Source organism: Cervus elaphus, chromosome 9 (assembly GCF_910594005.1).
Source record: "Cervus elaphus chromosome 9, mCerEla1.1, whole genome shotgun sequence".
NCBI classification, from domain to species: Eukaryota; Metazoa; Chordata; class Mammalia; order Artiodactyla; family Cervidae; genus Cervus; species Cervus elaphus.
The window spans coordinates 81,310,291-81,329,960 of NC_057823.1; the positions used below are offsets into that span (position 1 = coordinate 81,310,291).

A 19,670-nucleotide genomic window follows, 5' to 3' on the forward strand; every position below is an offset into this window, starting at 1 on the left:
TAAAATATTGCTGACACTATGCTTTTTTTTTCCCTAACACTAATGGCACACATGATGTAAGTGCTGAGACTGTTGAGATAACTGAACTAAAATTGTGATTTTTAGAATTGTCTTAGGACTCTTTTAGTTCCAAGTAAAAAAGTCTATTTCAAACTAGTGCGGGTTAGAAAGAGAACTTATTACGTGGAAACTGCAATAGGATCTCACCAAACCCAAGGGTAAAATTATATTCAGATATCATGAGGGTCTGGGACCAGAAACTAAAGACCCAAAGGTAATTACAGGAAGTATTTACCTTTCTGTCTCAGACTTTTTCTCTCTTGTCTCTGTTTTTCTGAACATCTGCTTATTCTTTTTTATCTTTGTTTTGGCATGGGTGTGGCCAAATGTGGCTGATCAATAACAGTGATCTGAGTTTCCAAGTTTATATCATCTCAGTTCAAGCAAATATGTCAGAGGCACAGTCCCAGATTCCAAAGAGAAATAATCTGGCTTGGTTTAGCCTGGCCCAGTTATCTCTTTTTAGACCAGTGCAATGTGGTCCTGAGGGCAGATTTTGTGGTCTAAACAGGACTGCCACAGCCCAGGTTCTCGAAGAAGAGGTAGTGGGGGTAGAAGCTACATCAAGGGGGCAGATATCTCAAAACTTATGATATTCTTGTTTATATCCAGTGTGCTGTTTCTCATTAGAGAGACAGTTTATCTTGTGGTTAAGAACATGAGCTTGGGGTCAGATAGACCTTGATTTGAATCCCAGCCCTGCCACCTATTAGCTGTGAGGATCAGATTCTTTCTCTGTACAACTGGAGTGATAAAGTCCGTCTCTTGGGGTTGCTGGGAGGAAGAGAATATGTGTGATGCATCCTACATGCTCAGGAAGTAGTTATTATTTATTACTGTTATCACATCATATGGAAAAGATTATGGGAATGGACAAACAAACATTTTACCACCTTAAATAGCACAAGAAGCTCTGGAAGCAAAAATCTGGATGCCACAGAGATCAATAAAAAATCTAAGAATGTCCTGCTTTTCACACTTGGCCAATGTAGTGGAAACAAGTTAGGCTGATGATGTCAGGGCCCAAGAATCTACACTTGTTTTTAGAATAAAGCTTTTGCCTGTATTGGTTTTGGAAAGTGTGCATTCAGAGGTCCCATGATCCTGAAGAGAGCCAGGCTGGTGGTGCAGCCACCATTGTTGTCTCCAGCCAGGCCCTCTTCTGATGGTTCCTGCGTTCATTCTGCTTGGTAGCTGGTCTGTTCTGATTGGCTAGTGCCTTACCCCATGAACTACTTTAAATATGTGCCATCAGTTCAAAGACTTCAGTTTTTATTAAAGAAGTTCCACTATTTTCTTAATAAAGTAATAGATTTGCTTTGCATCTTTCTCATTTATATGACAAAGTTGTGAGTTGCTGCCGTTGTAAAATAAATTCTTCTAAAGGCTATGTAAAAAGGTGATGATTCAAAGTATATATAGTTAAAGGATAACAAATGTAAGCCAAACATTAATGTTTACATAGAGTTAGTTAAACTCTATAGCTTCTTTTTAAATAAACAGAGTATGCTGTTCTATATGAAACTGTAGTAGAATAATATCTCAATGACTAACTGTAATTTTCTCTTAAGTTATGCAGACATTTTGATTGAGAGGGAAGTATTAATGCAGAAGTACATTCATCTAGTTCAGATCGTAGAGACAGAAAAAATTGCAGCTAACCAACTCCGGCATCAACTTGAAGATCAAGATACAGAAATCGAAAGGCTTAAATCAGAGGTATTTCCTAGTTGATAGACTCCTTCTCATTGTTTCATGTTTATTGTCATCTCCTCATGGTTACTTAGAGCCTATAGGGGAAAAATTTTGATTCCAAACTTAGTTCCTCTGCCATCACAGGTACATGAGAAATGAATATATTTTCTAAGTTCAGTTCAGTTCCATTCAGTCGCTCAGTTGTGTCTGACTCTTTGCGACCCCATGAATCGCAGCACTCCAGGCCTCCCTTTCCGTCACCAACTCCTGAAGCTTACTCAAACTCATGTCCATCGAGTCGGTGATGCAGGATTAGGTAAATATGTACAGTAAAATATCAGGATAATGTGCTAGCTTTACATTATTTGTGCTCCTGATGTCCTTCATTTGCTCGAATATTCAAGAATTGACTATAGTATTTATCTGTTTTCAGATGGATTCATAGTAATGATTATTGTGAACCTGTCATAGATTCAGTGTAAAAGTCTGAATGACAGCTAAAGAAGGTCCAAATATGAAGTCAGGAAGTCTTTGCGTTTTTTCTCAGTCTAAAGAGTCCAACCTTCTCCTCTATAGAATTTTGAAAAACTCATTTGGGTTAAAGTATGTGACATATGCTAGGGTGCATTTCTTCCCTGGACTTGGAATTCCTGCCTCCCTCCCTGCCCCAACCTGACTGCGAACTCCTCAGACCTTGCACCCCCAGGGAGTGAGATTGACTCAGCTGGCCATGGAGACAGCAGCTGTTGTGGTGTCTGTGGGTCCTCCCTTTTCCCCAAGGTGCCTCCGTCTGTATACAGAAACCTGAGTGCACCTTCCCTTGTTGTCCTGTCACCTCCTGTGGGAAGTGATCAATACCTGAAGAATTGCAGAGGAATGTAGAAAGCGAAGTTTTTCTACTCTCTCTGACCAGTGGAGCAATAGTGACCTCTTAGCTTCAAAGCAAAGAATCGGACAGAATGAAACCTACTGCTGATTGTAACTTTGTTGATAGAAACAAACCGCAGGCTCCTCAATCTGGGTAATTTCTCGTTTCTCTGTCATTCAACATTTTCATCTTCATTTCCTCACATCTTCTTTTGAGACTTACTCTGCAAATTCTGAGAGGGTTTTCGCCTCCTGCTGCCCGTGTACCTCACCTCCAGCAGACAGAGCAGGGTTTAAGCTGATGTTCCCCTTGGGATCTGATTGCCTCTCTGAGGATGAAAAGTTGCAGACTGTTCACCATATCATTAGTGTTGTTAACTTCCCGATCCAACCCTGAAATCTGAGACAGTGAAAACAACAACAGAAAACATAACAAACCTGCATTTTAAAAGACTATATCAGGCACTGTAATTTAAAACAAAATTATTGTGTTCTGTCCTCGCCACAGTTAGCTAGAGCAGATGCTTGTCTGCCAAGTGAAAGAGGTTGGCATTTACTCCATGAGAGAAATTCAGCACCAAGCAGTGTTCCCCAATATTTATTTGTGTGTGCTTATCTGCCTTCACTATGTTCTTTTTTAGTCTGAATATATATTGCAGCTACAAACTGTCAGTAGCAGGTCTGTCTTGTGTGGTGGCTTGACAGGAGCCATAATTTATTTCCTACTCCTTTTATTTGCCCACTTCCCTGCCAGAAAAATGGCAGAGGAGAGTGTTTGGTAATGGGGACAAAAATGTAAAGACAGGTCGGAGTGGGCAATTATGATCTCAGCGTTTTAAGTGTTTGCTTGTTGGTAAATCTGAATCAGTTCTTGAGTTTGCAGGAGCCTGCAGTGGAGTGATAGAGATTCTCTGTCCAAGGAATTTCATTGCTAAGTGTGGTTCTGAGGCTACCTGATTTTGAGTCACAAAAATGAGCTGAGGCTATAAAGAGATCCCAGGTGGTTTCAGCTCTTTTTGCCCTTTTGTGTTTTCTTGCCTGGCGTGGCCGAGCCCCTGGGCTCTAGAGTTCCCCTTACAGTTACCATTTTCCTGAGATCTGTGACTCTGCTGGACTGTGTGTGCAGGCTGATTACAGAAAGCTCAAGCTTGGAGCTGAGTGTCACTGCATTTGGAGATCAGAGGGCTTTATAGGAAGCTGCCATTGATGAGATGCCTGGCACACCTCTGAGATGCTGAGAAGGCCTTGGTCTGGTCATCACTGGCAGTCAGGGTATAGTTTTGGACTCACATTTCTGTAACCCAGACCCCAGTTCACACTCTCCACAGTCACTTCTTGTAAGCACTTTTGTTGTCAGCATAATAAGGCAAGTTTGGGGTAAAGTTCAGGCTTCCCCTGCCTCAGCATCAAACGAAGATAGTATGCCTGAAAAGCGAATGTTTCCTGAGGATCTTATAAGTTACCTTGTAAGCATAATTTCCTGTGATATATGGCTTTAGCCTAGTGTTTCCCACATCATGAAATGGACCAATTTTGTGTTACAGATTATTGCTCTTAATAAAACAAAGGAACGAATGAGACCTTACCAAAGCAATCAAGAAGATGAGGATCCAGACATCAAGAAGATAAAAAAGGTAGGGTTTCCAGCTTTGGGTGAGTGTGGTGGGGACTAGTTAGTTGTCTCTGTAGTGATGTCTTTGCCACCCTGACTCTGAGTTAAGAACAATCTAGGTGTTTCTCTCCCAATGGCTTCCTGACTTCTGCTTCAGAATTATCACACATGGTTACTTCTCTGGAAAAGCTTTGGCTTGAGATTTCTTTCCAGTTCTGGGAATCCTTTTGTGGGTTCTGTGAGAAGGATGCCAAAGATAGACATTAAGACAGTGGTATTCTCCATCTGGGTTATTTAAGTGCTGCTGAACTTTCTGGTGTTTGTGCTACTTTTATATTTTAAGGGAGTGTTTTTAAAATTACACTTCAAAAATGTTTCTTTTAGCTTTAGTCTAAAGTGTTTATTTAGAGAAGTTTATTTTTTTGAGCATGTGAGAAAACTGAGTGAATCAATACATCTGCTCAGGTTTCTGTCTTATTGTTGTTTCTTTCTTGTTTAACATCCACATAATCAGCAACTCCTTCCATCTTACTGTCACTTACAACTATACAACTTCTGCAATTAACCAGACCCTGGCACTCTCTCTAGTCTGCTGTGTTTGATTTAAGGCATCTCCGTTTTGAGTTCCACAATCTTAGCTGTCCTGTGTAAAAGCATTGATTTAGCTGTGTTAATATTATGTTAAAAGGTGCACAGTTACAGAATTTTATTTCTTCTTCATTTTTTTCTTATTCCTGTTTTCCTATGCTAGGTAATTATTCCCCTTCAGTATCAATAAAACTTTAGATATTGCTCAGAATTTGAAATAGAAAAGCTCCTCAGGACTAAGTTGCACTGTTTTCAGTTTTCAAGAAATAACAAAGTGAAATAGTAACATTTCTTTCTTATAATTTGAAAATCTTTAAATTAAATTTGGTTTATGTTATTGTTATAAGATGAATGCTGTTGCCATTCTTTTAATAACATGCGGCTCCATATAAACAGAGGTATCAGTAAAATACAATTGTAGTACTGTCCTGTTGTAGAAAATGTTAACAAGTGAACAAGCTAGCTTTTGCATGGAAGGCAATATTGCTCAAGTAAATAGATTTTGTTTGTGTTAATCACTCAAGTCATGCCTGACTCTTTGCAATCCCATGGACTGTAGCTAGCTCACCAGTCTCCTTTGTCTGTGGAATTCTCCAGGCAAGAATACTGGAGTGGCTTGCCATTTCCTTCTCTAGAGGATCTTTCTGACTCAGGGATCAAACCCAGATCTCCTGCATTGCAGGCAGATTCTTTTATTTAACACAAATTCAGTTGATTTTTGAAAATACTTCTGTTAAATGGAGGAATAATGATAAGATACATTTTATAGTTTCTGTCTTCCTCTTTCATAATAGATATAATTTTCTAAAAACCTTATTTTTAAATTTGTTAACAGGTTTTGAATTTAACTCTGTTGCCCTTTATGTCCCCAGTCAGACTAACGTCTCTGTGGAAAGGGATGTTTACAAATGAATTGTGCATGTGTGAGTTAGTTGCTCAGTCGTGTCCGACTCTTTATCCATGGACTGTAGCCTACCAGGCTTCTCTGTCCATGGGATTTTCCAGGCAAGAGTACTGGAGTGGGTTGCCATTTCCTTCTCCAGAGGATCTTCCTGACCCAGGAATCGAACCTGGGTCTCCCGCATTGTAGGCAGAGGCTTTACCGTCAAAGCCACCAGGGAAGCCCCACAAATCAGTTAGATACTCTATGCTGATCTTTACAAATAGCAACATAATTTTTTGCCTTCAGGAGACCAAAAATTGAAATTGGTTCACAGAAATTTCCCACATAATTTTTTCCACATAATTCTACTAAAATGTGTTTTTAATTTTTATTGCTTGAGGTATGACAACTGTGTGAATGCCTATTATGAAAATTGATAGTGTGCTGACATCAGTTGGTAAATGAGACAGTTTTAAATATTGAAAAAGAAGAATAGTTGTTTAAATGCCTGATAATTGAGACCATATGGGTGAAATAGTATGAAAAAAAAGGATAAGAATGTGTTAAGAAGAAAACAATGATACTAAAAAAAGATTTGATAGTAATGTATTGCTTTCAATTATATATGACTTTGCAACCTGCTTTGTTGCTTAATCTGCTTAGATGTTACAAAAACTAATAAATTATCATATAATTTTTCTTATATTTAGAAAGGACTTCAGATTTTTGGGTCAGTTATTTTGTAGATAAGGAAATGGAGCCCAGAGTTCAAAGTCACCCAGTAGTTAAGTGGCAGAGCCTTTGGGTTACGGAATATGACATATACCTCTCTGTTTAGCACTCAGCATTTAACTGGGCATCTAAAAGATGTTCAGTAAATATTTGTTGGCTGAAATGCAAAGGCTAGCACACTTTGTCCAGTTGGCCTGTTACTTTTCAAATCATATCTTGGGGATTCAGATCAGTTTTAGGGGCTTCCATCTTCCTACAACATTGATTTTAATTTTTATTTATTTTTTCCCCCCACAAGATAACACCATTGTGAATTTTTAGTGTGTGTTTTTGCCCATGTAGCTGAGAAAGAGTCCTTATAGTTAACAAAAAGCAGGTAAAAGAAGGGCAAGCCTGGTTGCAGCTTTCCTATGTGACTTAACCAAGAAATTTAGTTTACTCATCTGTAAAAAAAAGGGGTGAGATGAGCTGATGTCTAACACTTTTTTTTAAGCTTAAAAAAAAAACTCAAATAGCCATAACAAAAGAATCAAACCCAATTTAAAAATAGGCAAAGGACTTGAGTAGACATTTCTCCAAAGATGATACACATTTCTCTCAAAGATGATTCTTTAGAGAAATCACTAACACTTGAAAAGATGATCAACGTCACTAAGCATCAGGGAAGTACAAATCAAAACTACAGTGTAATATTATCTCACACCCATTAGGATGACTACTATTAAACAAAACCCAAATAACAAGTATTGATGATGATATGAAGAAATTGGAACCCTTGTGCTCTGTTGGTGAGATTGTAAAATGGCTCAACTGCTATGGAAGACAGTATGGTGGTTCCTCAAAAATTTTAAAATAGAACTACCAGCAATCCTACTTCTGAATGTTTATCCAAAATAATTGAAAGCAGGATTTTGAAGAGATACTTGCACTCCTATATCCATTCCAGCATTATATACAATAGCCAAGAGGTGAAAGCACCCCAAATGTTCATCAACAGATAAATGGATAAACAAAATGTTATATATCTATATATACATACATATACAAAATGGAATATTATTCAACCTTAAAAAGAAAGGAAATCCTGACACATGCTACAACATGAAAGAACCTTGAGGCCATTATACTAAGTGAAATAAACCTGTTATAAAAAGACAGATACTGAATGATGCCACTTATGTAAGTTATCCAAAGTAGTTAAATTCATAAAAACAGGAAGTAGAATGGGGATTACAAGGGGCTGAGGGAAGGGGGAAATGGAGAGTTGTTTAACAATTATAGAGTTTGAGTTTCATAAGATGAAAATGTTCTGGAGATCTGTATGTGCAACAGTGTGATTATACTTAACACTACTGAACTATACACTTAGAAATGGTTAAGACAGTAAGTTTTATGTTATGCGTGTTTGTTGGTTTTTTTTCCTGCTATCTGGTCCAAACCTGACATTATTTATTCTGTGGTGGGCCCACCAGTGCTCCAGTGAAAGAGCATGATATATACGGCATAGAATGGACACCCTACTGACCAGCTTAAGACGCCTGCCTCACCCCTCCCTGAGATTCACTTCTGTTTTGTTGCCTCTGTTCTGTAGGTTCAGAGCTTCATGCGAGGATGGTTATGTAGAAGGAAATGGAAGACCATCGTGCAGGATTACATTTGTTCTCCTCACGCCGAAAGCATGAGGAAGAGAAACCAGATCGTGTTCACCATGGTCGAGGCCGAGTCAGAGTACGTTCACCAGCTCTACATCCTCGTCAATGGTTTCCTGCGGCCCCTGCGCATGGCGGCCAGCTCCAAGAAGCCCCCCATCAGCCACGACGACGTCAGCAGTATTTTTCTCAACAGGTTTGTCTTGGCATAAGTAAGGGAAGTATGAAAACCCTATCTATAGTTTTTAAAGGAAGTTTTACTTTACTCTTAAAAGAAGAGGTGTCATAAATTCACCTGTATGAGCTCATGGTATTGAAATTAAGAAAGCTATCATTGGTGTTTCATTAGTAGCCCACGTTTTCATATCTTTATCTTGTATGTTGGCATCTAGTTTTCTCTCTCTGTCTCTCTCTTTTTTTTTTCTATTTGACATGGCATTACCTACTGTTACCCCTCTGACATCTTGTCATTGTGTGTGTGGTGGGGAAGATTATCTCCTTCATAACCTGAGGGAAATGGGAGTGATTGATGGGTCTTCACATGTAACATACACAGAAGTACTTTAGGAAGAACAAAAACTAACAGAGGGCCCAAGGATCTCTAGTAAATTTATTTGCTCAATAAATATTTATGGTGCATTTACTGCTGAGGATTCACCAGTGAACAAAGCAGAAGGTCCCTACCTTCATAGAACTTAAATTCTGATGTGGGAATATAGACAATGAATAGTGAATAAGTGAAAGATGCAGTATTTTATATTGTTATTTAGTGCTGTGGAAGATATAAAGAAGGAAAGGGGAGAAGGGAGAAAGGGGACTGCTAGGGTATTTTACTTAACATTTTAGTTATTTATTTGTTTTTGAGTGCTGCTTGGGCTTCGAGGTGGTACTAGTTGTAAAGAACCCACCTGCCAATGCAGGAGATCCCTGGGTCGGAAAGATTCCCTGGAGGAGGGCATGGCAGCCCACTCCAGTATTCTATTTTACTTAACATTTTTGTTATTTATTTGTTTCTTAAGTAGATAAAAACATGCATTTAACCATGCATTTACATGGTTAAAAAAGTTAAAACAACATGAGAACATCAAACAGTTTGAATTCTGTCGCTCCCCACCCCATTTTCCTCACTTGCTATCTGTAAGTGTTTTCATTAGTTTTCTGTATATCCTTACAGTGTTTCTTGATGTAGGTCAATCAGATTTGAATATAGTCTTATTTTCCCCCTTCTAACACAAAACCCAAGTACTTGAATACGTGCCTGCTTTTTATAGGTACGTATTAAACTTAACAGTATATCCTGGACATCTTTCCATATTTGATATATAAAAACAGTATTCTATTTTTTAAAAGATTGCTACATGGTATTACATTATGAGAACATCCCATAGTTTTTCTATAGCCAGTTTTTAGAACGACCTCAAAGATAAGTTAACATTTGAGCAGAGACTGCAGTTGATGAGGAGGCAGGCCCCGCCGCTGTCGGTGGGGAGCGGGATGCACACAGAGGAGGTGCTCTGTGCAGAGGGCCTGAGGCTGGAGCGTGCCGGGCTTGCTTGTTTGAGGACTGCAAGTGTCTGTGCAGATGAAGGGAGATGTCAGAGGGGTAACAGTTAAGGCACTGTAAAGGCATTGTCTTTTACTCTAAATGAGATGGGGAGAGATTGGTGGGGTTTTAAGGAGAAGAGTAGCATGGCATGACTTATGTTTTGAGAGTTCACCCTGGTTTCTCTTTTGAGTGTAGACTGTGGGCGGATCAGCTTTGTGGCTATTTCAATAAACCAGGTGAGAGATGACTGTAGCAGGGAGGCCTATTAGGTGGGGCTAGTGCAATAATCTAGGCAAGAGATGATGGAGGTAGTAATAAGTGATTTAATTCTGGATGTATTTTTAACATAGAGCCAGTAAGATCTGATGATGAGCTTGAACTGGGTTTTGAAGGAAAGTCCAGGGTTTTGGGCCTGAAGAACAAGAAAGATGGAGCTGCTATTTATTAAATGGGGAAGATTGACATGAGAACAAGTTTATGGAAAAAGACCAAGAGTTTTTATCTCGAACTTATCAAGTCTGAGATGCTGTTAGCCAGATGTAGAAATCAAGTGAGCAGGGTTGGATGTTAGTCTGGAGTTCAGGGGAGGAATTCAGGGCTGGAGGTATAAATTTTGGAGTCTAATAGCATATGAATAGTGTTTAAAGTTGTCTGTCTGAATGTGATTACCAAGGGAGTGAGTACAAATGAATGACAGAAGAGGACCAAGGACTGAGCCCTGGGGTATTTCATCATTGAGAGGTTAGGAGTGTGAAGAGCCACAGCAGGGAGGGGAAGGAAGGATGAAGTGGATGATTAGGATTGACATGTGTACACTGCCATCGTAGAGCAGAAATGACCTAAACGGGTGGGATTGGGGTAGTGGGATGGACGTTCAAGAGGAAGGGGATATATGTATACATGTAGCTGATTCACTTGTGTTCAACAGAAATTAACACCACATTGTAAAGCAGCTGTACCCCTTCAAAAAATTATAGGGAAGAGGATCAGCTAGGGTTGTAGGATACAAACCAGGAGATGGGTTGTCCTGGAAGCCAGTGCAGGCAGGAACGAACAACTATGTCAAAAGGTCAAATAAAACAATAGCTGAGAGCTGACTGTGGGTTTAATGACTTGGAGCTTATTGACAATTTTGATGAGGGACCAAAACCTGATTTGGTGAGAAGGGGAATTGGGATTGGAAAGAGTTGGTGTATAAAACTCTTTCAAGGAGGGTTACTATAAAGAGGATCAGAGAAACAGTTGTACCTGGAGGTAAATAAAGAAATATAAATTTGTGTGTGTGTTTGTGCGTGTGTTTGGATGGGATAAAAATGACACCAACAGTGACAGGCGGGTGGGGGGGGAAGGGATATTGGAAAGAGAGGGAAGAATTGCTGAAGCAGGGTACTTGCACAGGCAGAAGTGGACAGAATATGGTGAACAAGTCAAGGGCATGACTTTTAAGTGGGAGCATGGACGGGGAAGGAATAATACCTGGACACATAATGTGGTTAGGAATCAAGGACAGCAAGTGACAGTGCTGATGGGAGGGAAGTGCTGGAGTCAGGGAAGAGAGGAAAAGGTGTGAAGTGATAATCAAGGAGAACAGGGCAGCGAATGGATGAGGGGCATGTAATATAGCTGCTAGCATATTGGGCTTGTGGTTATGACTTTACAGTGAGACTAGTCAGGATGGTTTTATGTTGTTCTTAACCACCTTCAGCTGCATAGGTGCAGGTGTAGAGTGGGCAAAGGGTTGAGTTTAACTAGTATTGGTGTGTATGAGGCTAATATGATGAAGTGAAAAAAGAAGGGAGTTGAAGGTGTGTGCAAGGAAGGGGTTGTAACACTGAACCATGAGATCTAAACTATGGAGAAAGGGAAGTGATGTTGTGAGGGGATTTTGGTCAGTCATAAGGCAGCAGGATCAATGGACTCAGGTCCTGGTGGTGGGAAGGGATTTGGGGAGTCAGGTTTCTAAAGATAATGAACTCAAAGGTAAGGAGTTGGTCACAGAGCAGTGTCCCTGAAACTGAGATAAGGGAGAGGATGCGGTTATGAACACGAGACGGTCTAGAGGAAGATTAAAAAAGTGTTGTCTGAGGTCCGTGGAAGACAAGACCTTTGGAGAAAGAAGTTCAAAGACAAGAGAGGCCAGGCCGTTGGAATGTTGTTTGTGTGCATATTGGAGTCACCAAGAATTGTTTCACCTGTTTTCTAACTATTTAAATACCAAAATATGAAGGTAGATATGCCAGTTAGTTTTCAGTGTAGGAAAGAGGAACCTCCTCTGCGATTGGAGGGAATTCACTGCTTATAGGATCCTTTGGAAGGGCTGGAGCACAAGTCAGACAGCAGGCCTGGACCACTGAATTCAAGGGCACACACCACAAATGTAACCCAGAGGTTAGAAAACTACTGCTTCCACCATTGCCATCACATCTGCCTCTCAGCTGTGTCAAACTGGTGCCTAGAAACTAGACCACTGAGGCTAGGCACTGAAATTGCCCCCAAAACACATGTGCATGACTGACTTTTAGTAACAGGAAGATGGCCTCTGCTTCTGCCTTTCATATCTTGCCATGTGCATCTATGGGTGGGACTGAATTTACATCTAGAACCCTCTCTGCAAGGGACTCTGGAAAATGTACTTTTAGCTCTCCATCCTCTCTACCTAGAAGGACGATGGAATGGAGTTTGAAGGACTAACCTATAATACCTACTAAAGTAGATTTGGTTGAAATCCTAAAACAACAAACACTGCTTAGTTAAAATTTCTATAAAAGAAAACAAATCACAGTCTACAAGGAGCATCTATCGTGTTTCATGGGCCATTCACAGATAGTAAGGATTTCTCATTGATGTTTCTTGTTGTGGAATTTGACTTATAATAAACCCAAGTATGTTACTGACATGAATAATCCTGTTTTTGGTTGTGTCGATGTGTTAGTTCAGAAAAACCTTCAAAGGCTCTTCCAGTAGGTTAATTCTACTGAGGAGAAGGCAAATGTTACTTTGATAACTCCCCTTCTTGAACCTTCTAGACATTTGGATCTCCAATTGATGCAGTCTTCATTTTATATGTTTATGTAGGCTACATCTTTTCCAGAAGTTTCCTTTACCTTTCTGGTGTGAGGGTTTTAGGAGTGGTTATGGTAGAGGTCTGTCACATCTTTTCCCCTCTCTCCTTCTGTCAAAACTCATTTTAGTGTAAGAGAGAGAACTTTGGTTGGGTTATCATCTAGAATTAAATCTGAAGAGAAGGATCTTAACTAATTTTCTGATTATCAGTTGAAGGGCTACATCCTAACAGTACAAAGCTGTTTTTATCAGTATGATAAGTTGATAAAGAAGGTTATATGACAGTGATTTGGTGCTTACTGTCTTCCAGTATTTGAGGCTTAGCTCAGAATTTTTGTTGAGGTTTTCGGATTGTTGAAAGATAAATTGCTTTCTGGGGGCTGATATAATGCATGTTTTTATTGGTTGTATGGTTCAGAGGCCCTGAGAGACATGTATATCATGTACTTAAAGCTTTAAGGGCTCAGTGAACTTCTTTAACAAAATAGACACTTTATAGTGATTATATTATTTTTTCCATTTTTTTATAGTGAAACAATCATGTTTCTTCACGAAATATTTCATCAAGGACTGAAGGCAAGAATAGCCAACTGGCCGACTTTAATTTTAGGTAAGTGCATGCTTTAGAGAGAGAACATTTTCTTTTAATCTGGCTGCAATAAAGAGTAAAATAGTTTCAACGTTATTCATCCTAAGTTGTTTGAACTTCCGTGATGACCTGGGAGCTTCTGTGGGCACGGGACTCTGCCCTTTTGACCCTTTCCCCTGGCCCGTCAAGGTTCTTGGGGGACTAGAGTTGGGCTCTGCCTCGGGGTGCATCCTCCCAGGTCAGTCATTCTGGCATCTGTGCTGGGCCGTGCAGCCTGACCCCTGGTGCTGGGAGCCGCTCTCTGCCATTCCCGCAGAGTGAACAGTCTCCCCCTGCCCCGTGGATAATTCACTGAGCACCGAGACAGACGGCCGTGTTTGCTTCTTCTTTCCAGCTGATCTGTTTGATATTTTGCTCCCCATGCTGAACATTTATCAAGAATTTGTGCGTAATCACCAGTACAGCCTCCAAGTGCTCGCCAATTGTAAGCAAAACAGAGACTTTGACAAACTCTTAAAACAGTATGAAGCCAACCCTGCCTGTGAGGGGCGGATGCTGGAGACGTTCTTGACATACCCAATGTTTCAGGTAAGTCACCCAGGATGTGTGTTATAAGTCATTGACTCCAGCTCGATGTGACTGATACCCAGTGTGACCTGCATGAGATGTGCAAGTGTCCCCTGTGGGAGGTTGTGACACCTCCTCTGTCATCTTGAGCTTGACCCTGAGGTAAACAAATCTATGCCACGCATTCTCTCCAGTCTGTCTAGTGTTTGTAAGAAACTCAGGCATTTTTGAAACAATTAAATCAGGAGTGATTTTTTTTTTTTTTTGGAAAAGCAGCACAAATTTCTCTCTGCAGAAAGATTCCTCACAGACCTCTTCCATGGAGTCTCCTCCTCCAGTGTGTTTAAAAATATTATTGGGTTTACAGAAATAGGCTGCCGTGCAAATGTTCCAGTGCGGGCTGGTTGCATAAAAGGTTCTGGGGCCGGGGGGGGGGGGGTGGGGGGTAGGAAGGACTGCTGGGAAGGTGTTTGTTTTCCTGCCCTGTTCTCGTTGCTGCCGAGTCTCTCTTGGCTGGAGCTCTGCAGAGCACAAGGAGGACCTTCCCCATCACAGAGGCTGTGGGGGAACGAAGGAGCCAGAGGCCTTGGCCAGGCCTGGGGACTCCCGGCCCCTAGTCAGGTTGCTCCAGTGAACCTAGGGCTTGTCCCGACCTTCACTTTTGGGGGTTAGAGCAACCCAAAAGATCAAGTAGACTTGCATCCTTTCCTGTATCTAAGACTTCACCTCTCTTTAGTGAGAGCTGCAGAAGCCAAAATGTGAATTGAATCTCCTGTCCTTTTAAAAAGTGTTGATTTTGTTCTTTTGGAAAAGCATTGAGTGTTCCCGTTGTGGAATTTGTGGGGCTTCAGTCCAGCCCTCCAAATTGTTGTGTGGCAAACCGACTCTTCTAATCATGTGTGTTATGGTTTCTGTGGAGGGCTTTGTCCCTCTGAGTGGGTATCTCTGACCCCAGCTGATCGTTTGGTAGCCTCTGAGAGAGAGGCTGCTCTGGTTCATAATTGTTTGTCTTAAAGTTTGTCACTCCTGCTTGAAATCCTGGAAGTCACTGTAGAAGTTTAGTAAGATTTTAAAAAACCGAAAGGATGCATGTGTAACAACTTAAGTATAGTGAAACTTTGTAATGCCTTGTGTTTTTTCTTCACCATGGAACTGGACTGTTTAACTCTTTGCCTCTCTGAACAAATATTCCATAAGAGAAACTACAAAGAAAAAAATGCTTTTTAAAAACCTTATACAAAATTATAATTTGAGATTTTGTTTACAGTGAAACAAATTTTTATTCAATGTTCTGAGATTCCATTTGAATCTTTGGCAATTAGCTCTTGGTTATGATTAAATTCTCTAAATCCTGTCTGCCTAGGAACCCTCAACTCAGGTGTATAAACAAAGGTAGGGTTGTGAAAGATGCATGGAACATTCAGAGAGGAACCTCACTCCCTTCCTGAAAGCCCACGAATGCCTTTTCAAGTATTGTTTATTTCCCCTGGTGTGAGTCTCTCAGTGGTTTAAAATGGAAGAACTGTACTTGAATTTTAGGTCAGGTGTCCAAACAGTTGAATGTAGGGTCTTGGAAAGGCCTTTGGATTTCTTAAAAATGCTGAGATAGTCTTTCTCTAACCTTCTTTTCTCCCGCTGTAGTTTAAGCCCAATAACAACAACTTGGCATTTTGATTGATCTCAGGGAATGAATTCCCATAATGTCCAAAAGGGACCACTGGGTTGGGAGTATTTAGGAGACCTGCATGTCCTGCTCTCCCTTCAGGCATACATTGGGAAACATAATTGAACCAATCTGAATTTCTGTTTCTTAAGTTTGAAATTGGGACAGTTGATCTCTATATATCTCCCAGAGCCCTACCTCTCTGGGGGACCAGACTAGAAATTTGATCCAGGTAACTAACTAGCTTTCAGATCCCGTCCTCCAGACCCTAGAATTAAGCTGAAGGGTCAGATGTTGAGATTGTCTGTTTTTTTTAAGACTAGGGTAACCAGTGGGTGCTGGAAGAAGCCTCAAACTTAAAAGAATTTAGCCAGAATTGGTGCAGCTGCAAGAAATGTGCAAATTGAAAGAGCGCTCAATTCTGCTCTTATTTATTTGCTTCTCCAAAACTGTTTTCCTTCTCTGTAGCTATTTGGAACAGACCAAGAGCAGAAAACCTTGGAGTTGCTGCCCAAATGCCTTGTTCTCCCTCCTGCCTTCTTCCTAGGAGAGACCATGGAGAACACTTGGGAGAAAAGTGCCATTTCTAGAAACTTGCTTAGTTTTTCTTGCTAGGTTCATTCTGTACTTCTTGTTCCCTTTTGGTCCTTTCCCTGAGGAGCCCTGAGGCGTTTGCTCCCTCAGATGGTCTGCTTCCCTCTGCATACATTGTATTAGCAGTGGTACTTCTGCACATCCGCCTTGCTCCAGTGTAAGCTGGACACCTTGGGATAAGACTGGGGTGTGATGCTTTTTTCCTTAGATCAAGAGTGGAAGAGGTGACCTTAGCTCATACGGCCATGAGGCCACTACCAAGTCTAGATATGGAAGCAAAAGTTGTTATCAGGCCTAAGGAGGAAGAGAAGTAACTGGAAACTTTTAGCCTGTGTATATTTAGAGAAGTGTTATAGTCCACCTCTTCTGGGCTGTTTGTTGAGTAAGTCAGTAGCTACTGTGAGTGAATTATGCTGAACTATGGAAGCATGGTAGAGAAGGCAATGGCACCCCACTCCAGTACTCTTGCCTGGAAAATCCCATGGATGGAGGAGCCTGGTAGGCTACAGTCCATGGGATCGCTAAGAGTCAGGCACCACTGAGCAACTTCACTTTCACTTTTCACTTTCATGCATTGGAGAGGGAAATGGCAACCCACTCCAGTGTTCTTGCCTGGAGAATCCTAGGGACAGAGGAGCCTGGTGGGCTGCCGTCTACAGGGTTGCACAGAGTCGGACACGACTGAAGCGACTTAGCAGCAGCAGCAGCAGCATGGAAGCATGGAGGAATTATAGTGAGTTTATCCTTAATTGATGATGCAGGGAATTTATCCTCAATTGGACTATTAATATCAGACAAATAAGTTTGTGTTATAAAGATATTTGTTATAGACAATATGGTAGTCATTAACTTAATTTTTATGTAGCAAAAACAGTGTTTTGGCTAGTACTATTTAAATTGTCTTCAGCTGCTCCTATGTCCATAGATGAGCAAATCATGAAATCTGCTTCTGACAAGGACAGTGCTGTTAGAGGTCCTCCAGGAAGTAGCCACTTGCTGCTCTACTTACCTATTTACCGTAACTAAAGAGCAAGCTAATTAGTGTCTAAAAGTGACAAGTATTATTTCATAATTGAAAGAATTATGATTCATATAGACAATACTTACTATGATCCTTGGGTCTTGGGGGGTGAGTGTGTGCGCACTCAGTCTTATCTGACTCTTTGCAACCCCATGGACTGTAGCACACTAGCTTCCTCTGTCCATGGAATTTTCCAGGCAAGCATACTGGAGTGGGTTGCCATTTCCTACTCCAGGGGATCTTTCTGGCCCGACCCAGGTATCGAACCCTTGTCTTTTACATCTCCTATGTCTCCTGCATTTGCAGATGGATTTTTTTTTTTGTTTGTTTTACCACTGCACCACCTGGGAAGCTCCAAGGTCTTTTGGGGGACAGATTTATAATCAGTTCTTGAATATATCAGATGAGCTCTTCGGAGCGCTGTCCATTTCTCTCTGAAGTCCTTTGCCTGCTTTTTGGTAGTTTCAGGCTTATTTGTTTCTCTCCCAGAAAGTGAGATGGGCCAGTTACTTTCAAATCCATCCACTTGACACTTAGCCAAAGAGCTTTCTAAAACAGATTTAATGATCGGGGGAGGATCATGAAGCTATTGACTGAGCTTAGTTTTGTGGATTTTCAGAACATTATAAGCAGTCAGGCTCTCCCACTCCTGCCCTCCACTTGTTATGAGAAATTGAGTACCTTATCTATTGATTGTCTTGATTTTCTTGTAGAACTACCAACTTAGAGGCAAACTTTTATCAGTCATGGCATTGTAAAAAAGGGATATTTGAAAGCATACTTATCCCAGCAGCCTTCACCAAGAGGAATGGCCCAACCAACTGTCTTAGTGAGAAGTTTATGGGGTAGAGAGGCACACAGCCTCCTTCCATGAGCTTCAGAGGAAGGGTTCTCTTGTGACCCATCCTTCTATAACTGAGGATACTGCACTTCCAAAACCCTGACTTGATGACAGTCTCTAGGACCTGACCCCAGAGTATGAACTGCTGATAGATGTCTACACTTAGGGCACTGCCCTCTGTACCCATGGGTAATCTGGGTATGCAGTAAATATTAGCAATGACCCACTGAGGGCAAGAGAGGAAAAGCAGATTTGTAGATAGAGCTGCCAGTGCCTCAGGTCAACATGGAAGGAGCTACCCACAGAGTCTTGGGAAGCTGCTTTACTTTCTTCATTCTTAGAGGTCCTTTCAAGGGCTGAGTAAGACCCCAGTCCCTGCAGAGACACCCACTAGACTAGTGCACTGGTCAGAGCTGGGCTCATGGTTGGCTCTGCCATTTACCATGAGGCCACTTTGGGCACTTTTCATGCCTTGTTTCCTTGTCCGTAAAGTGGGGAAATAATCCTTATGTTTTGTTGGAGGATTGGATGCAAACCTCAAACTCCCAATCTGACCCATAGCGGGTAGCATTATGGTAGCTGTTGTTCATGCAGGTTTTTATTAAAATTAAACCCACTGCCCCTGTTTTCTAACAATTTTTAGTTTATAAGCCAGTAAAAAAATACGTTGCATTAAATCAACATGTTTAACTTGAGTTAAATCTTCACTGTGTTCTATTAAATCCTCCACAGGGTTGGTGGCATTTCTGGCTTTGAGAGAATTCAGATAGATAGTCTGTTCATTAATAAAAGTACAAACAAATGATCTAATTAAACAATACTGCTTACTGCCAGAAGGATGAGTTGAGGTAAAGCGGGATCAGAATGTAATAAGGGTAAACATATCTTTTCTCACATTTTGATTCTTAAAGAGAACATTGCAATAGGATTGTCAATTAAAAAATTGTAAACAGACAAATAAATCTAAAATACAGACTCAAGTGACTTGCTGATAACTGTATCTTTTCCCCTATGAACCAGTTTTCAAAAATTATGATTGAGAAATGTATGATTATATTAAAAATCTAAAGAAACAGTTGTTTCTTTGTACCTTATTATCTTCATGTGTTCTTGGTGAAGTTTTCGCATGTGTGAGGTTTGAAACATAGTTCATTTTAAATGTATTTCTTAAAAATATTTGTTTGTGGGGCTTCAAACAAATGTTTGAAGTCTAATATTCAAACTGAGCGGTCCAGTGGCTAAGACTCCGCATTCCCAATGCGGGGGGCCTGGGTTTGATCCCTGGTCAGGGAACTAGATCCCACATGTGCAACTAAGACCCAGTACAGCCAAATAAATAACTATTTTAAAAAATATATTTGTAAAACAGTCAGACGTGTCAGAGTAGAGATGAGCTCTTCAGAAGTGGTGATGGCACAGTAGAGAAGGTCTAGTGTTACTCATCTGGCCCTCCTGCTCACACTGGCCTTGGTTTGCTTCTAGATCCCCAGGTATATCATCACGCTTCATGAACTCCTGGCTCATACACCCCATGAGCATGTGGAGAGGAAAAGTCTGGAGTTTGCAAAATCCAAACTAGAGGAACTGTCCAGGTACGTAAAGAATTTATAATAAAGACTTGATATGGCAAAGTAGCATGTTAGTCTTTTGTGAAGACCTAATGTAGACTCTGGGAGTTGGTGATGGACAGGGTAGCCTGG

General features: G+C 40.8%; 1 protein-coding gene across 4 annotated transcripts in view; it reads left to right on the forward strand.

Moving 5' to 3' along the window:
- Positions 1 to 19,670, forward strand: part of RASGRF2 (Ras protein specific guanine nucleotide releasing factor 2) — a 247,203-nt gene that overhangs the window by 87,040 nt on the left and 140,493 nt on the right. For 2 of the 4 annotated variants that reach the window (XM_043913516.1, XM_043913518.1), the window contains exons 3-8: positions 1,632 to 1,779; positions 4,167 to 4,256; positions 8,029 to 8,282; positions 13,226 to 13,305; positions 13,679 to 13,872; positions 19,453 to 19,562. In XM_043913516.1, coding sequence (XP_043769451.1) covers positions 1,632 to 1,779; positions 4,167 to 4,256; positions 8,029 to 8,282; positions 13,226 to 13,305; positions 13,679 to 13,872; positions 19,453 to 19,562 — 876 coding nt within the window. The remainder of the gene's footprint in view (positions 1 to 1,631; positions 1,780 to 4,166; positions 4,257 to 8,028; positions 8,283 to 13,225; positions 13,306 to 13,678; positions 13,873 to 19,452; positions 19,563 to 19,670) is intronic. The other 2 variants (XM_043913519.1, XM_043913520.1) reach the window with 2 other exon arrangements.